We start from the raw sequence: 17,621 nt of genomic DNA, 5'->3' as shown, positions 1-17,621 counted from the left end.
CTATCTATCGTGATCTATCGTCTTGACGTCTATAGGTATCATATGATTCTCTTCATCTTCCAACACCACCCCTTTAGTGACCTTCGGGGTCAAGCTGTCATGCAGAAGCTCACTAAACACCTCTCATGGTAAACTGGATTATGTTCATTAGGACCAGAGCAGAACTCACCTCTGCCTAGGTGCCTGGCTAGCTGTGTATGGGGTTTTCTTTGAGGGATATAGCATGATTCATCATCGTGATACTGGCGAGTTTTAGGCGTAGAACAATATGAATCCAATGTGTTAATTACCAAAAGTTAAGACCGTCTATAATAGTGCTATCTGGTCCATTTAGTTAGAATCCGCCTTCCAAAGGTAGCCTAGACGATCGGCAACTATATCCGACGAAGTCCTTAGGATAGTGAATTAGAGGTGGCTTTAAAACACCATATCCGCGTAGTATCCGGTTAATCGGCTTCGCATTGAACGGGTTCTCGCACCCAGTATGTGATAGCCACTCACCAGGGAACTACTTGGGGCTGATGGCGAGCCTTTACGGTACTCATGGTTTATGCTTGCTGTTTAACACCTTGTGACGCTATTGAGTTATCGTATAATTATATTACAGCATCTTCAAGCTTATCATGAATGAGCCACGATTATAGTATCTATCTATCCGCCGTGATAGTTATCATAAGAGTGAATACTTCTATCATGGCTTGAAGGCCCGGTTACTCCGAATTGTGCCAAGAAACTGAACATTCGAGTGATTAGACTACGATGTCCTTGTCTGATGTCAGCAATACGGCCTTTGAGCTTCCACAAATTGTGATCAAACCACACGGTAGGCACAATAGGTTACTTGGTTGGCCATAGCATAGACTGCGGGCAATCCGCAGTTCTTAGAAAACCCGCGCGATTGATTCTTCGTACTCGTGTTTGCGGTCAGTCCGTGTGTATTGTACAAGTTTTCTCTACAGGCTCGAGCTTTAGAGCACTCTTAGAGAATAAAGGTTTCACGGCGGCTTCGGGTGAGATCTTAATCGATCCAGCTTGTGCGTCCTTAATAGAGATGGAGTAGGACCAATCGCTAGGTTTTACCGCATGTATTATTAGTTCAATATGTCACAACATCTACGGCCGTTGATGAGTGACCCTTTGAGGATCATAGTAGCCTAACAACACACGATAAATTACTCTAATGGGAAACGATGGGTTACTGCGCCGTATGTAGGAGTAGGTCTTTTAGCCTCTTAGATGATGTAATTAGGATTGGATATTTTATATATAAATAGAATGCTGGTATACCACCGCAAGTTTGAGTACTTGGGTAACAGTAACGAAAGAAATCTGTATACAAAAGTGCTTAACTATGTGTAGGTAGTTAAACGTGTTCGCTTCTATGTTGTCTGTCTTGAGGCTCGCGATTGGGTCATCATTTTCCGCGTATATAGAACCCAGCCTCTTATGAGAGACATCTGCATCTCTAGGTTTACACTAATAATTGCCTTAAGCTTCCCGAACAGTGATATATGATCTTTTGCTTAATAATGTCTTGCGTGTGGTTTGGAGACAATACGAAGTAGGACGCTTCTGTCTTAATCGAGTCCGAATCGGATTGGGCTTTCGGACTAGTTTTGGAGTCGATAACAGTAACGCCGTCGTACAGCCGTGCGTCCATACATCGTGGCGCGGTGAATTGCGTGCCCCGCGTACGTATTGTACATACATACATACATGAGGCATGAGGGGTAGATGTCGTGTATTCTGGCTAGGTTGGTTATATTTATTGGTAATTGCGTCGTACTATCTTATAGAGACTTTTAAATATGTTGAAGAGTAAAGGGCTTAGAGCTACATAATACGTGGAGGCTGTTTCCTCTTCTCTATCGGTGTTTGATGATCGTCCATGGTCGTCATCGTGGTGCCTTAAAAGGCTGTTGGGGGTGGCGTAGTTATTCTGATGCTTGTTTCGCTTATACTATGCTTATACTATGTAGCGTTTTGATCTACGCAAGTGGCTGCTATTATTCTCTTCTACTTGTGTATATCGTAAGTATCAAACTCGTGCAATAAATTCCAAGTAACCTCTATGGCTAGGTAAGTATTCGAAGAGATAGCAGTCTTCGAGATATTTCACGCATATATCAAGTACATACAATGCGTTGCTGGTTGTTGGAGAGCGGGGTATCCTAGTCTTTATGGATTTTACAAGGATAAAATAACTCCGATTTAATCTTCAAGAGGAAAAGCTTAGCAGAAGGGACCGGGTTTAAGCTAGGTTGGGGCTTTGCCTTGACAGCTCGATCGTCCACAATTCCACCTTTCAAGTTTTAATCCTACGACATGTCTTCAGCTTCTGCAATGCAACTATGTATATAACTAAAGTCGCACGATATCGTCCAATGATATATCATCTCCAGCCAGGAGGAGCGCAAAGAGGCACTAACTAAATACCCTCCAGTGGGCGCTAGGGCGCTAGGGGATTTGTGTCTCTCTTCGTTAATGCGTTGGTCGCTCTTCTCCCGTTCGGTATCGGAGCCGGGAGCTACGGATTACACTATTGAAGTTACCTACGTAGTACCTATCTACCTATGGAGGTGGCCAGGATGATCAGGGAGGCTTCGTGGCTTCGTGGCTTCGTGGCTTCGTGTCTTCGAGGCCTCGTTAGACTTTGCGGCTATGCTCTAGGCAAGTGCGATCCTGTTGATCTAGGTATAACACATCAAGTAAGAGGCATTGATAGGTAGGTATGGTACCATATGGAGGTTAGCGAGCGTATGACACATCTCGCTTTGTTTTTCCCCCTGTTTTAGTCTGGCCGTTCCCCCTCTTCTCCCTTCCCCATTTTCGACTAACCTACCGAACTATAGAACTGCTGGGTTGCAGTCATCTGTGATGAAGTACTGATTAGCTTACTTCGTATTTTATACCACCAACCTGCATCTGTATGATCGCCCGAACGACCCTCTCCCCCATTGCTTTATACAGTCGTAGTACCGACTTTTCCCCTTTTTTATCTGTAGCGACTAGACGCTCACCTACCTTTAGAGTTTATATTTTGCCTATTCCTATGAAACCTACGACAGAACTGGTCTACGACAGGACTGGTTGGGCCTTTGTATATAGCCGCCCAATCATAGCCTGCCGATGAGTCCACGATCCGAGAGGCTAAGTCTTAGTTGGCTCTATTGCTGTGGGACAAACCCCCGCCGTTAAACGACACCTGAATTGTACCTATCAGGTCTGGGCATCTGGGCATCTGGGCGCGCCTTGGCCCGTAGCTCGGATTGCATACATGATATGACCCGACTAGATCATGTCGAACTATGATGGCCCCCCCGAGGATGCTGAGACGCCGCGGCAGCGTTACTTTCCTCTACGCTCCAGTATTAGGCCTGAGCCCCCCCGGGCCCTTGACGAACGACAATCTCCTAGCAGCTGGCGGCCGAGACGAACGAATACCGACAACTCGGCGAATCGCGTACGGTTTTCTAACGATGTCCCCGAAGACGAAGATCGTCGTGGAATAGCTGCCTCTGTTTTCACTTCCCCTAATCTACCAATGGACTCCAACGGCTTCTCTGAGGTCCATGCCTCCTCGTCGAACTCAGCCGGTACCCAAGGCGAAGGACGGCATGTGGACTATATTCTTGATACCCCGGCGGAAAGAGAGAGGCGGAAGGATTTAAAAGACAGTGGCAGGAAGAGCCAGGATAGCGACGACGGTACCGGATCGCTGAATTACTATGGCGCATGGATCAACAGACAACGAAAACGAGCGCGGGGACCGCGAGCTAGGTTTGAAGCGTTCTTTAATGATCGCTATCAGAAATGGATTATCGAAGGGCTTCTGCGTCAGAAGCCTCTCCCAAAGAGCCGCGATGGTCGTCGTATACCGATTAGCGGCGGCGCTGTCCGCAAGGTGCCGCTGATTGACGAACGGCGTAGTAACCACTACGTCTCGAATTTCATACGCTCTAGTCGGTATACCAAGTGGTCTTTCATGCCAAAACAGCTGTACTTCCAATTCAGCAAGTTAGCTAATTTTTACTTCTTGGTTATTGCTATACTGCAGCTGATACCAGGTCTGAGCACGACGGGTTCGTTCACTACTCTCATACCCTTACTCGTTTTCGTCTCTATTAGTATGGCGAAGGAAGGCTATGATGACTATAGAAGGTACGTATTGGATAAGACGGAGAACCTAGCCCCTGCGTGGGTTCTCGACCCTGACGGTACGGTCGAAAATACGTCGAGTAAGAACTGGTTGGCAGGCTTGATCAAGAAAAACCGTAGTAAGGAGCGGGAAGAAGAAGAGGGGATGACAGAGCTGCAAGACATGGGTGAGAACCGGGGGGGATCTCCGTGGGCGACCATCCAATGGCAGGATATTCGAGTGGGCGACATCGTTCGGCTGCGGAGAGACGATAGCGTACCTGCGGACATTATCATTCTTCACGCGACCGGCCATAACGGAGTGGCGTATATTGAAACGATGGCGCTTGACGGCGAGACGAACCTCAAGAGCAAGCAGGCCTCTTCTTTGCTCGCTAAGCATTGCGACACGATTGCAAAGTTGAAGAATTGTGAGGCCGAAATCGTATCCGAGGATCCTAATGCCGACCTTTATAAATTTGAGGGCCGTGCTACTCTCAACGGCGAGACTCGGCCGCTCACTATGAACGACGTCGTATATCGAGGTTCGATTCTGCGGAATACCGACGAGTTGATCGGGTTGGTTATAAACACGGGCGAGGAATGCAAGATACGTATGAATGCGAACAAAGACGTCCGCGCCAAAGCTCCCAAGATGCAAGCTTTACTTAATAGGATTGTATTTCTTCTCGTTTTGGTCGTCCTGGCCCTTACTATTGGTTGTATGGGTGGCTATTATGCGTGGCGGAATGCCTACGAGAGAAATGCTTCGTATCTTCACGGTGCCGGTGTGCCTTTCGAGCAAATCTGGTTCGGCTTCATTATCGCCTTCAATACCCTCATCCCGCTGTCCCTGTATGTAAGTCTCGAGATTATCAAAGTCGGGCAATTTTTCCTACTAGGTGATGTGGAGATGTACGATCCCGAAACCGACACGCCTATGGTTGTCAATACGACCACCATCTTAGAAAACCTGGGCCAAGTCAACTATATATTCTCCGATAAAACTGGGACTTTAACGGAGAACAAGATGCGATTCCGGAAACTTAGCGTTGCAGGGACGGCTTGGCTGCACGACATGGATATCAAACGAGATCAGCTAGAATACCAAGCGAAGATATCCAAGATGAATGTCAAGAGTCCAAACCGGCGCATCGATGGCGAAACGGATACGAACGCGATACCCGACAGGGATGAACGTATCGAGACTCCGCTGATTAGCAACCAGGATCAGCCCGCCTGGGCGTCAAAAGCTCAGTCGAGACATTCTCCGCCTATACCTAAGACGGAAGCCTTGATCGATTATATTCGACGAAACCCGAATACGACTTTTTCAAAGAAGGTCCGGCATTTTCTCCTCTGCGTGGCACTATGTCATACTTGCTTGCCGGAAGTCAAAGAGGACGGCGAGATCGCTTTCCAAGCTGCGTCCCCGGACGAACTCGCTTTGGTGCAGGCAGCTCGCGATCTAGGGTACCTCCTCATCGATCGACTAACGCAGTCTATCAAGCTTCAACTTCAAAGCCCCGAAGGAGAACTTCTCACCGAGACGTATGAGGTACTGGACGTGATCGAGTTCAGCAGTAAACGGAAGCGAATGTCAATCATCATACGCATGCCAGACAATAAAATTTGCGTGTTTTGTAAAGGCGCCGATAATGTCATCATACCCCTTTTACGAAATGCGCTCCTGGCTAAGCAGATGGCGTCCACTGTGGAACGGAGAGCTAGCAAGCGGAAAAGCGTAGAAGTTGAGAGGGCTATGAGTCGTCTAAGCGGGACGTATAGCCCTAGAAATAGCCTGAGCATAAACAAGCGCAATAGTGTCTTCCGAAAAGGCAGTCGGCGTAAATCTGCCGAAGCGCATCGCCGCTCGGCCGTTTCGGATGACCTCGACACCTGGCTGACGAGGCGCGAGACGTTGGATTTAGAGGACGCACCAATATACGATATGGATGCCGGTGCTCCCCGGCAGTCTATAGCTCTCTCACCCGTATTGGTTACGGGGGATATCGAGGCTTACGATGGAGTCGTAGACGAGATTATAGCCGCCGATGACGGTGCTATATTTGAGCGGTGCTTCCAGCACATTGGCGAATTTGCCTCGGAAGGCTTGAGAACCCTCCTTTTTGCTTATCGCTACATCGGCGACGAGGAGTATGAAGAGTGGAAGGATAATTATAGAGCCGCCACTACGAGTCTGGTGAATAGGCAACCACTCATCGAGAAAGCGGCAGAGCTTATCGAGAAAGATTTCAGTCTTGCCGGTGCTTCTGCTATTGAAGACAAACTCCAACAGGGGGTCCCCGAGACGATCGAAAAGCTTCGTAGGGCAAACATCAAGGTTTGGATGCTGACTGGGGACAAACGCGAAACGGCGATCAATATTGCGCATTCCGCAAGGTTGGCCAAGCCGTTCTCTGAAATCTACATCCTCGAGGCCCCCGCGGACGAGTCGGAAGAGTCGGAGGTGTTGCGCAAATTGAAGGAAAAGATAGAGTCGATATTGGTCGATGTCACTCGTGGCATGATAGCCCATTCCGTCTTGGTCGTCGACGGGCACACCTTGGGTGAGATCGAAAAGGGCGAAGCTTTGAAAATAATGTTTTACGATCTCGCCGTTCGTATGGATTCTGTCATCTGCTGCCGAGCTTCACCGTCTCAAAAAGCAGGGTTGGTACGATGCATCCGGGAAACGGTACCGTCCTCGTTGACATTGGCCATCGGTGACGGATCGAACGACATCGCCATGATCCAAGAATCCCACGTAGGAATAGGCATATCTGGCCGTGAAGGTCTCCAGGCCGCCCGCGTTGCTGATTATTCTATCGCCCAATTTAGATTCCTTCAACGACTTCTTCTCGTCCACGGCCGATGGATGTATTTGCGCACTGCAAAATACATCCTTGCAACGTTCTGGAAAGAGCTGGTATTCTACATCATTCAAGCCCAGTATCAACATTGGAACGGCTATACGGGCACGTCGATCTACGAGTCGTGGAGTTTGACTGTGTTTAACGCACTCTTTACATCTCTACCTGTCATCCTGCTCGGTATGTTCGAGAAAGATCTCAAGGCGGAGACCCTACTCGCCATCCCCGAGCTCTATTCGTTCGGTCAGCGGAGCGAGGCGTTCAACCTCAAGAAGTACGTGGAATGGATGTTCACGGGCGCGGTAGACACGGTCGTCATTTATATGATGGTCTGGGGCTACTTCAAGGATATTCTGTTCACGGAGAATAATTCGCTCTTCCCGCTCGGACAGTTAGCATTTACCATCGCCGTGGTATTAATCAATATCAAGATTCTGTAAGTTTCTAACCTAGATACTCGGCTAATTTTCCCTCTTTCTTTTTTCTAACGGATTGAAATTTAGGATATTGGAATGCCATCATAAAACAGTGATCACGTTTGTCGGGTTTGCCCTTTCAATCGTAGGTTGGTTTCTCTGGAATTTACTTATTGGAGCAATCCACCCCGTAAAATTTGGCCCGTACGTCGTGCACGGCTCTTTTGTGCACGAGTTCGGGAACAAGCTGGGTTGGTGGGCGGCGGCCGGTGCTACGATAGCTGCCGTAGTCGCGTTTGAACTTGGCCTTACAGCGTTTCAACGAATTTACTACCCGCGAGACCAAGATATCTGGCAGGAGATCGAGCGTCAGGGGGGCGTTTCGGAAGTTTTGAAAGAGCACGCAGCTGAGGAGGGTCGCGTAGCCTCTCTTTCGGGGGATCTGGAAGGCCAAAGCGGTAACGATGGTGACGATTCAGAGCAAGGGCGGCCTCTAAGCCCCATCGTAAGCAAAAGTGCACCAAATAGGAACCGACTTTATGGCTTATTTACGCCGTCCAGCTCGGCGCAGCGAAGTCGAAGATCCCCGGGCGGCGCTGGTGCGTATGGGTCGACGATTCATAAAGGGAAACGAGTGCAGACGACATGATTAGAGACGGATTGGTCGAAAGTGTTTTTGGGTTGAAGGGATTAGCGGACGAGCCTTGTGAGGTTGTTTTCTTGGATCGGGCTAGCCGGCGTTTGGGCTTGAAAAGGGGAAGTTTTCTAGCATTATAGCATATGGGTTGCGATAGGGTCATTGGCCGGGACAGAAAGCAAGGCGGAATTTTGGCTTAGACTACAGATACCCCCGGAAGCGATATGAGCACAGCTACGTGTATTAAATATACGGACTATTTACTACTGGCCTTTGTCTGTGTTGTATGACTTGTAGAGACTTGTTTCATTTGGTACCTTAGACCATAACTTGTATGTTAATGTGTTAATGACCACTACGAGACACATACCAAGGTAGGAATTGTATAGAGAATTCGGCTTGACGGCTACAGTGAAGAGTGGTCGGTCTTTGAACATCAGTATGCTCTGCTGGATATCACCATCCATGTTGATGATTTCAATCTTGCAGGCTGGGACAGGTGTGCTCGAAACTAATAAGCTGAGAGCAAATACGAGTATAAAATCTGCTGTGAATAGCGTAGGACTATTGGATAAGTGGACCGACTAGGGTCTAGATACATACCTACCTACTAGCCTTCAGATCCTTCGATGTATCGAAGCAACAGAGGGGTCGCCACGATATATGCGTTTGGGAAATATTCCAGGTTTTCCGGCGGTGTGTAATAAGAAACGGGATCTGGACATTTGGTGGGATCTTGTTGGCTGTTGCTTGAGCGTCGCTGTTGAGCGGCAGAAATAGTATCTGGTGTTTTCACTTTATATCGCTTTTTATTGTTATAGTACCTTTGTCCTCGATTTTTTATGTCCTACTGGAGGGTAGCTGGCCTACTGAATGCTGCTGTTAGCTCGTCTAGCGATATTTCACTTTTGTAGATGAAGAGGCCTTTTTAGTGACAACAGGGGTTCGTGTCAGGGGTTGCATTGCCGATGTCTGTCTGTTACAGCCTCCCCATCTAAGCCTTTCTATTCTCTTCTGTTTCAATTAACTTGGACACGTCCCAATACTGATGTTCATAATTTTAGAGTCTTTTTCTTGATCTAATACAGTGTATGAAGTGCGGGAATGGCAATTCAGAATACTACAGGTTTTGATGCCCTTCCAAAGAACTACGGAGCTCGAAGGCCCCATCGGGATGAGACTTCTATACAGAAACACCACCCACCCGCAATTATCAAGCAACAAAATGAAAATCCATCACGACTTCTAGAATGGGAGCATCTCCGTAAGTTTTCAGCGCATACGCAATATGAAATTGAAGTTACGTTGCTGATTCGACTATGCAGCTCCTTGGAAACAGTAAGTGGCCCGCGTTGGAATTACAGGGGTTTAGTGCTTACTCGCTATGAAATCAGACGCGGTTGTGAGCACCTACGGACTGGATATCGACCGGAGTGCGCTTCGCTATGGTCGTGCCTGGGTAGCTGGTTTTATCTACACAATGAGACAGGTCTGGCGATTAGCCTAGTAGAAATTAGTGCTCTTACTGACAGATGATAGTTAATATCTTCACTCACGTAGTCGGCGCGATTATTTTCCTAGCTTTACCCCTATATGTCTTTAGGACTGAGATCCCGCCACGCTACAAAGTGGCGACTACGGCCGATATCCTAGTCTGCAGTATATACTTTCTGGGGGTCGGTGTCTGCTTTACGCTCTCGACTATGTTAGTCTACTTGCGAAGAACATGTGAGGATAAAGCATCTAACTGAAGCTTAGGTTTCACACTTTTGTGTGCCATAGCGAAGCCGCGTGCTCCCTTGGCGTCAAGTTGGATTATCAAGGCATCATACTACTGATATGGGGAGCAAATGTAGCTCTTATTTATTATAGCATGCCTTGCGACTTGGGAAGTAAGATCGCCTATTGGACCTTTAACACTATCCTCGCTGGACTCTGTTCGTATGCGACGTTCCACCCGTCGATAGGTGGAGCGCAAACGGGACGTGCGCGTGCTGTACTCTTTGCTACGTTTGGGTTTTGCGCGGTCGTCGCTCCGAACTTAATTGGGCTATTGAAACACGGGTTCGATGAACAGAACCGTCGGGTTGGGCTTAATTGGATAGCGGCTACGACATTGTTCAACGGTACGGGTGTAGTAGTATACGCCGCCAAGGTCAGTAATAGTTTATACTGAGAGATGATTGATCATTAACAGATATGCAGTTTCCGGAACGGTGGTACCCTCGAGTATTCGACATATTCGGTGCGAGTCACCAGATCATGCATGTTATGACAGTGTTGGCAGCCCTTGCATTTGCGAAGGCTATGTTGCAAGCGTTTGATTTTCACCATCAAAACCCCCGATTATGTACGGGGGACGCATCTCATTTATATCTAACGTAGATCTGCCATGTTGCCATGCATGATGCTTATGAGGCCAACCTAAAGTCTAGCCTCTTGTTCCCGACGTCTTGGTGATCGGCAAGGTAGACCAGCTTTTCCTCGGGAGTCATAGCATTCCATCTGCGCTCCCTCACGCGGTTCCTCCAGATATAATATGCCTTTGCTAGAACATAGAGCACCAAATTTAGACACAAGATACCGATTAATATGCTATTTCCTCTACTGTATAGTGGTGCGTCGTCTTCTCGGTAGATGTTTGAAGAAATGATTACTCCTGCTTGAAGGAACATGTTGTATAAGGCGACTCCCAAAGTCCTCGATCGGACGGTGTTTGAGTTTCGGGATACCCATCCGACTTGCACTGGATGACCTACAGAGGGTAAGTACGTTCTAACTATTGTATTAAAAGGGGTTAGGGGGTCAGGGGTTATATACCAAGGGGTGCTGCTAGCAATAGTGAAATCATGGCCCATGTTAGCCATTTCGACACTCTAGTCGTATCTACGACGCGTAAGTATATTAAGAAAGGTAGACACCAGAACTGGAAGATTGATGCGCATGCGGCAAGCTGTCCTGTGTATTCTGCGAGTGTAGCTAACGCCATCATGTTGAAGACTAAGATATCTTAATAAGGTTTCTTTAAAGGGGCTGAAATGGCGTTCATACTCTTTAAGACCAAGTATGGGATTGATAGGAGATTAGTCTGGAATGTGTCGAAGCCGAGACCTCGTAAGGAAAGGCTGAGATATTGTTGCGGCGAGAATGTTGGGATGTTGAAGGTAAGTCCAAGGCCATAGAGTGGCCTAATTCACATCAGTAACATACCATATCCTACAGGCTATAGCTTCTTACCAGAGGTCAACATCTGTCAAGCTCTTCCATAGTAATTTCGGAGTGATGGGTTGTCGATTATGCATTGTACCTTTGCTTGGGTCGTCTCTTATAATTCGATTTACCATGATGATTTCGTCGCTAATAGATGTTAATATCCTTCAAATCTTCCGTAGGAGGTAGTGGGTGTCTATTTCATACCGTGGTGTAAACCAGCCGTCTTTTCCTCGTGACCAACTTGACGTTTGGGTAGGACCTGGCGGCATCATGACATAAGATAAGAGTCCAACAGTCCCAGTCATGAGTCCCTTACCACATATTAGTATTAGATCATGCTTTAGGTTAGCATCATTCAATCTCACCTCGATCAAGAAAAGCCATCGCCAACCTGAACGACCCTCCACGCCCCGCATATGAAGTAACCCAAACGCAATTATAGCGGCGAGGATATCTGCTATGAACATGCCGCTCCAAAAGAAGCCCAGACGAATAGTAAGCTCGTGGTGTTTGTAAAAGTACGAGAGGTAAAGCACACACTACTCGCCAATGTTTTTTAGTTGAAGTACGTAGCTCTCAGATGGGCGGTGACATACCTCCGGGATAAAACCTCCTTGTAGTAGAGCCAATAGAGCGCGGCACGTAAGAAAAGATGCGCGGCTATTAAGGGCGAACTGAGATGCAGACACGACCGAAAAGAGCACAATTTGGGATGGTACCCATCGATCAGGTCCAAGCCATTTCGCTAGGAGTTGTGCAGGGAATTCTCCAGCTAAGAAAAACAGCGCGTACAGGGTATTTCCCAAGTTATAGTCTTTTTCAGCATTAGTCCTGGAACTATAAGCGCATGCACCAGAACAAGGTTACATACCGTTTGTGCTCATGTTGAGATCATCCAGGAAGTTGTCGGTTAGGGATTGCGCCAGGTTAGCTCTATCCAATTCCATGGCCGTAAACATTATTGCTGTCCAGGTCATGATGCGCCAGTCTATCTTCCGGACGACTTTATTTTCCTCTCTCCATGTCCATCGTGCTCTCGTATCAAACCGATGTAAGTTTTCCCTACATCTTGTCAACAAGTACTTATATTCAACCGAAAGGTCCTATTACCAATCATCACGAGGCTTATACTGAAGTGCCACATCGGGGTAGTCGTAGACGCTTGGCTGTTCTCATCAGTACACGCGGTTATTTAAGGCTGTGTTATTGATATACCTGAGTTGCAATATCGTCGAGGCTGTTCTGTTTCGCCTTCTGAAACCAGAACTTCTTCGTAACTTCCGGTCTGCCCAACTGAGGAACTGCGTCTGCTATCCTCTCTTCACTGGGTCCAAGTTCGGCATCGTCGGCTAAGATTGACTTTTCAGATACCTGTACTGGGATAACAGTAGCCATTGTCGAATCTGGGAGTAGTCAGAAGCCCTCGATGTAAGACTGGGATCTGAGTACCTGGGTAATCTTGAACATGGGAGTTTCGATAAGAGCTACCCCGGATTCATATATGTACCCCAATATTCTCATTACTACCTACGTTACCACTCAGCTAACTTAACTCGGGGATACATCAGATATTACATTATCCTTTATAGAGCCGAAGCTGTGCCGTTTTAAGAGAGTTAAGTCGTTCAATATCATACACGACTATCGAGTATTGGCAGCATTCCCGAACAAGTACTAACGGATCTGACTTTTAGACCTTAGTAGTAAGTGAGATTGTCACCCCGTTACTCATAACAAGCGACTGCCCATCAATATAATATTAAGAGAGTTTCAAATCACCTGTATCCTAAGTATCTAGCTAGCAGTATGCCACATATTTGCTGTCATCATCGGTATATGAAAATGCGGGGTAAAGAGGCAAGCTCCGGCAGAGAGGTAAATAGCTGACTTTCTATGCCGCATACAACTACATATCTTTCCTCATTCGTTAATACTGAGGTCCGAAAGAGGATCAACATACACTAACTCTTGTACTTAACACAACTATAATACTCCAAGAGCTGATGAGAACATATGATGATCAAGTTTCAGATCAACTCGTTGGATGCTACTTGAAGAACACCTAACGTACATCACTCTCGAGTAATTCTAGTTTCGGTCTAGAAAGCTTGGATACTAACTATGAGAATATTATCTTCTCTCCTCTTTTCATATTTGGCTTATGGAACGGCAACTTTTGGACCAGCCAATCAAAAACCAATAACCCTTACAGATGGCTGGACTGGACAACAACCACAATCACAACCTAATATTGTATTCATCCTCACCGATGACCAAGACTTACATTTGAACTCGATTGAGTATATGCCATTCTTAAAAAAACATCTAATTGAGCATGGCACTTTCTACAAGAGACACTTTTGCACGACTGCGCTCTGCTGCCCTTCTCGCACGACTATATTCACTGGTAAAAATGCCCATAACACCAATGTTACCAATGTAGTTCCGCCATACGGTATGAAAACTTATCCCGGAGTCCGGAATCATGTTAACCAGTATTAGGCGGATACCCTAAATTCATTAGCCAAGGTTTGAACGATAACTATCTTCCAGTTTGGCTTCAGGAGTCGGGCTATGGAACATACTATACGGGAAAGCTTTTTAATGCACACTCGGTTGATAATTATCATTCGCCTCATGCTGCTGGCTGGACTGCTTCTGTAAGTTCAGGCCTTGATCGTGATAGTTGGGCTATGTGCTAATTATTAAAAGGACTTTCTATTGGATCCATTCACATACTGGTATATGAATAGCACATATCAGAGAAACCGAGATGCGCCAGTGAGCTTTGAAGGGCAACATAGCGTCGATGTTCTTGCAGCAAAGGCACTAGGGCTATTGGATGAAGCATTTGAAACCGGGAAACCTTTCTTCCTTGGTGTTGCTCCAGTCAGTCCTCACGCAAATATATGGGCTCCTAATTTCAAAGACGGTGGCCATGGCGACTTAGAGAAGGTCGAGTTTTCACCGCCGGTGCCAGCTGAGAGGCATGCCAACCTATTCCAAGGCACCAAAGTCCCGCGGACGAAGAATTTCAACCCGGATAAACCATCAGGCGCCAGTTGGATCCGGAAGCTACCGAAGCAGAGCCAGGAAACAATCTACTATAACGACCACTTCTATCTCCAGAGACTGCGAGCCCTCCAAAGCGTCGACGAAATTGTGGATTCGCTTGTTCGACGTCTGGACGAGCTCAAAATCCTAGACAGTACGTACATAGTCTACTCTACAGATAATGGTTATCACGTTGGTCAGCATCGGATGCAACCCGCAAAGCAGTGCAGCTTCGAAGAAGATATCAATATTCCGCTTATCATTCGAGGACCTGGAGTCCGGAAAAATGTGAGTAGCGATATTGTAACTGCACATACAGATTTAGCGCCTACCTTTTTAGAAATAGCAGGCGCTCCTATGAGAGACGACTTCGACGGACTCGCTATTCCGCTTACTGGAGAAGGTCTCGTAGAAGCTGAAGAGACGCGGCATGAGCATGCTTCAATAGAACACTGGGGATTCGCCTCAAATGAGGGGCAGGTGCTTGATTCATATCCGAGACTACACACGAATAACACTTATAAAGCTCTTCGTGTCATTAGCAAGACGTATAACCTCCATTACCAGGTGTGGTGTAATAACGAGCGAGAGCTACACGACCTGACAACAGATCCAGGCCAAATGACCAATCTCCTACACCCAGATGAGGATGCCCCAGAGACCATAGCTGGAGCGCCCCTCGACAAGGTTGTTGCCAGACTGGACTCTTTACTCTTTGTATTGAAGTCGTGTAAGGCAGAGACCTGTATCTATCCATGGAAGGCACTTCACCCGGCCGGTAATGTTGCCAATCTGAAAGATGCGCTTTCCCCGCGGTTCGACGCCTTCTATGACGACAAGTCGAGAAAAGTCAAGTTTGATAGATGCGAGATGGGTTTCATACTCGATGCTGAGGGGCCACAGTTCGAGTACGAGAGTATTCTTCTCTCTAGTCTTGATCCGAACTGGCATGAGTGGACCTAGTTCCTTAAGAGTAATATGAATGTTACTTTGAAACTTGATGAATATTAACCATATTAAAACGGTAGACTCCTATAATTAGGGAGTGTTGATAAGATAGACTACTGAAAGTATATAACTACCTACTTGTAATAATCGTTATTTCATAATCATTGAACCCATTTACACCATGGCAGTGGCTAACGTTAAGAGAAGCCCCAGCTTATCGCAGTTTGCATACCATCTGTTCAGCTCCTGCCCGCGGTCTGAGTTGTGGGGACTTAATCGAGCATCTATTAGGTCCCCAAAGGTCCGTAGCGACGACTTATTCCGCTCAATATGAATTGTGCGGGCATTTTCCCACTGAGCTCGTGTCCTGGCACTCCAGAGCGAGTCCGGAGAGGGAAGAGGGAGCGCGCGGTAATTGCTGATGCTGGGGCACATAACCCCAAACTTGAGGTCTATCACGCGACTCAGGAGGAACCAAGTGACGGCACATCTAAATAATAGTTAGAAGATATCGGATCCCATCCGAGGAGGTTAGCTAAACATACCTTCGCCGCGACTCGGTGTAAACCCACTCTTCCCAAGCCACGTTAGGATTGTCGAAGTCGCTGGCGGGGAACCATATCATCGAATCGATTTCTTTGCTCCTTTTCCCATAAAGCTGTTTGAGTTAGTATATACTTCATACATAGGAGCTATAACCTACGTCAAAGGTCATGAGCATCTGTAAACGGATCTCGGGAACTTCTGGTGTGCTATTGTTATCTAGGGCGAACATGATCATGTATATAATCTGCGCGTGCATCGACGAGATGAGATCGTTAAACGAGCACGTTGGTAGGATGCGGAGAAGTTGCCGATTTTCTTCATTTATCAACGACCATACGGATTGTTTTATAGGTTCCTGGTGTCTGTTATACAAGTTCACTAGCGCTGAGCATTTGGCGATGTCGCGAGGAAGCTCGGATTGAAACCAATAGCCGTGACTATACCACGAGAAACTCTCTTTATCAACCATCATGAGGGGCAGCCCTCGCATGGTTTCCAAGATGAATTTGGCGCTATGCCAGGCAACTGGGTCGGTACGAAGCTCGATCAAGGACCGAGGCGACGTATTAGGTAGCTCGAGGCTCGTCGAAGCGCCGAAGCGATATGTGAGCGAATTGCATTCTGCATTATCATAGTTGTCTGTCGATTCAGATACGGTATTGCTGGTGCCGTTTGTAGTGCCAGCACCAGCGCCAGCGCCAACACCAGCGCCAGTGCTACGCGAAGGAGTAAAAGAGGCCTCGTAGACACAACGCAGACCTTTGGCCTTGCAGCGCGAACACTCGGTCTCGAAACTACACTTCGCCTTTGCAGAATGACATTCTTTACAAGAGCGAGGTCGTTTCCTAGGGCGATTTTGAGCCCTGCGGCAATAGGCGATGTGCCGCTTATAAGCTGATTCTAATAGGGGATATAATCAATACCACATTCCGGCCGGAGTTAAAGGAGAAGTCGGCTGACCTGTGGCGATGGGTTTGTTGCACAAGTTGCAGAAATGTATAGAATTTAACGGTGTAGTGTTGGCTGACATTTTGAAGGTACTTGTTTGAGAGGTTTACGATGGAAGGTCTCTATTCATAAGTTATCGAAGTTATCAACAGGTTTACGCCTCCGGTGTTTAATTTGTCAGCATTTCCGGTCCCCACTTAATTCCGGTTGTCTGGTTGGTGTTGAATTACGGCGACGACCTTACGGCTTAAGGTCTTTTAATTGAATGCGCTACAACTATCTCCTCCGAGTATACGGGAGTAGACGGCACGTCACTATAGCCTCGGCAACCTCAAAGTAGCTGAAAGACGACGCGAGATGTGAAATTTGAAAGAGCCCGTACAGTTCTCATCCATTGTGAGGACTCGAGATGATCCAGAAGAAAGGACAGTCTTACCAGCTATGTTAGAAATACTAGATTGGAACGAGTCTAGGATAAAGCCATTGCGTCACCTTGCGGAAACTGATCTCGAGCTCTCAATAGCCATCTTATCCGAGGCTTTCCAATTTACCTCCTTGCAGCTATGAATGTCATAATAATCGTTCGGGTATTGAACGGCTCTTGAGACCTGTGGCCAAGTAGTACGCCTGAAGGTATTCTCATTACCAAGTTTCATAACAATTGGATTGCTCGGCTTGCTCTGGCTGCTGTGTGATAGTTCAGCACAGCCAAATGAAGGACAAACAGGTCTTTACCTGCCCCCTGATTTTGTATAGCTGAGAATGATATCAAATACTCACACGAAATACTTATTAGTTATTTCAAAGTATATGGGGCATATTTCAGGATTGGAACTTGAGGACATAGTA

The 17,621-nt window shown here is 46.9% G+C and overlaps 6 protein-coding genes across 6 annotated transcripts; 3 read left to right on the top strand and 3 right to left on the bottom strand.

The window, feature by feature from the left end:
* Positions 1–3,544: 3,544 nt before the first annotated feature.
* On the top strand, positions 3,545–8,075 carry F4813DRAFT_379371 (phospholipid-translocating P-type ATPase; the record flags this gene model as incomplete). Its single annotated transcript, XM_049245446.1, has 2 exons — positions 3,545–7,446; positions 7,514–8,075. 2 exons carry the CDS (start codon positions 3,545–3,547, stop codon positions 8,073–8,075), a joined length of 4,464 nt encoding a protein of 1,487 aa, XP_049102576.1.
* A 642-nt stretch (positions 8,076–8,717) lies between these two features.
* F4813DRAFT_298797 (hemolysin-III channel protein-like protein Izh2) lies at positions 8,718–10,818 on the top strand. Its single transcript, XM_049240735.1, has 6 exons — positions 8,718–9,327; positions 9,389–9,401; positions 9,458–9,552; positions 9,603–9,768; positions 9,822–10,218; positions 10,269–10,818. Exons 1-6 carry the CDS (start codon positions 9,168–9,170, stop codon positions 10,446–10,448), a joined length of 1,011 nt encoding a protein of 336 aa, XP_049102575.1. The 5' UTR covers positions 8,718–9,167; the 3' UTR covers positions 10,449–10,818.
* Positions 10,475–12,671, bottom strand: F4813DRAFT_379370 (MFS general substrate transporter; the record flags this gene model as incomplete). Its single annotated transcript, XM_049245445.1, has 10 exons — positions 10,475–10,818; positions 10,884–11,063; positions 11,115–11,251; positions 11,301–11,420; positions 11,481–11,587; positions 11,642–11,815; positions 11,873–12,090; positions 12,148–12,338; positions 12,387–12,442; positions 12,492–12,671. 10 exons carry the CDS (start codon positions 12,669–12,671, stop codon positions 10,475–10,477), a joined length of 1,707 nt encoding a protein of 568 aa, XP_049102574.1.
* Positions 12,672–13,082: 411 nt separating this feature from the next.
* On the top strand, positions 13,083–15,373 carry F4813DRAFT_298880 (Arylsulphatase). The gene is made up of 3 exons (XM_049240737.1): positions 13,083–13,731; positions 13,779–13,936; positions 13,989–15,373. The coding sequence occupies exons 1-3, from the start codon at positions 13,398–13,400 to the stop codon at positions 15,291–15,293; spliced, it is 1,797 nt and encodes a 598-aa protein (XP_049102573.1). The 5' UTR covers positions 13,083–13,397; the 3' UTR covers positions 15,294–15,373.
* On the bottom strand, positions 15,373–15,835 carry F4813DRAFT_298788 (uncharacterized protein). Its single transcript, XM_049240734.1, has one exon. It carries the CDS (start codon positions 15,711–15,713, stop codon positions 15,453–15,455), a length of 261 nt encoding a protein of 86 aa, XP_049102572.1. The 5' UTR covers positions 15,714–15,835; the 3' UTR covers positions 15,373–15,452.
* On the bottom strand, positions 15,417–16,895 carry F4813DRAFT_350423 (uncharacterized protein). The gene is made up of 2 exons (XM_049242306.1): positions 16,785–16,895; positions 15,417–16,724 (listed from the first exon to the last, which is right to left on the bottom strand). Exons 1-2 carry the CDS (start codon positions 16,852–16,854, stop codon positions 15,958–15,960), a joined length of 837 nt encoding a protein of 278 aa, XP_049102571.1. The 5' UTR covers positions 16,855–16,895; the 3' UTR covers positions 15,417–15,957.
* Positions 16,896–17,621: the final 726 nt, after the last annotated feature.

The sequence above is a fragment of the Daldinia decipiens genome (genome assembly GCF_022478715.1).
Source record: "Daldinia decipiens strain CBS 113046 unplaced genomic scaffold F4813scaffold_6, whole genome shotgun sequence".
In the NCBI taxonomy this organism is placed as follows: Eukaryota; Fungi; Ascomycota; class Sordariomycetes; order Xylariales; family Hypoxylaceae; genus Daldinia; species Daldinia decipiens.
The sequence above is the reverse complement of the archived record's forward strand: the minus strand, read 5'-3'. Positions and strand labels throughout refer to the sequence as shown.

What these genes read in the sequence shown, in the direction of transcription:
- F4813DRAFT_350423 (XM_049242306.1), bottom strand. Translation starts at nt 16,854, where the DNA reads ATGTCAGCCAACACTACACCGTTAAATTCTATACATTTCTGCAACTTG. An exon ending in CAACAAACCCATCGCCACAG is followed by an intron (nt 16,725 to 16,784) that starts GTCAGCCGACTT and finishes ATCCCCTATTAG; the next exon opens with AATCAGCTTATAAGCGGCAC.
- F4813DRAFT_298880 (XM_049240737.1), top strand. Translation starts at nt 13,398, where the DNA reads ATGAGAATATTATCTTCTCTCCTCTTTTCATATTTGGCTTATGGAACG. An exon ending in CAATGTAGTTCCGCCATACG is followed by an intron (nt 13,732 to 13,778) that starts GTATGAAAACTT and finishes AACCAGTATTAG; the next exon opens with GCGGATACCCTAAATTCATT. An exon ending in CTGCTGGCTGGACTGCTTCT is followed by an intron (nt 13,937 to 13,988) that starts GTAAGTTCAGGC and finishes AATTATTAAAAG; the next exon opens with GACTTTCTATTGGATCCATT.
- F4813DRAFT_298788 (XM_049240734.1), bottom strand. Translation starts at nt 15,713, where the DNA reads ATGTGCCCCAGCATCAGCAATTACCGCGCGCTCCCTCTTCCCTCTCCG.
- F4813DRAFT_298797 (XM_049240735.1), top strand. Translation starts at nt 9,168, where the DNA reads ATGGCAATTCAGAATACTACAGGTTTTGATGCCCTTCCAAAGAACTAC. An exon ending in TGCTTTACGCTCTCGACTAT is followed by an intron (nt 9,769 to 9,821) that starts GTTAGTCTACTT and finishes ACTGAAGCTTAG; the next exon opens with GTTTCACACTTTTGTGTGCC. An exon ending in TAGTAGTATACGCCGCCAAG is followed by an intron (nt 10,219 to 10,268) that starts GTCAGTAATAGT and finishes ACAGATATGCAG; the next exon opens with TTTCCGGAACGGTGGTACCC.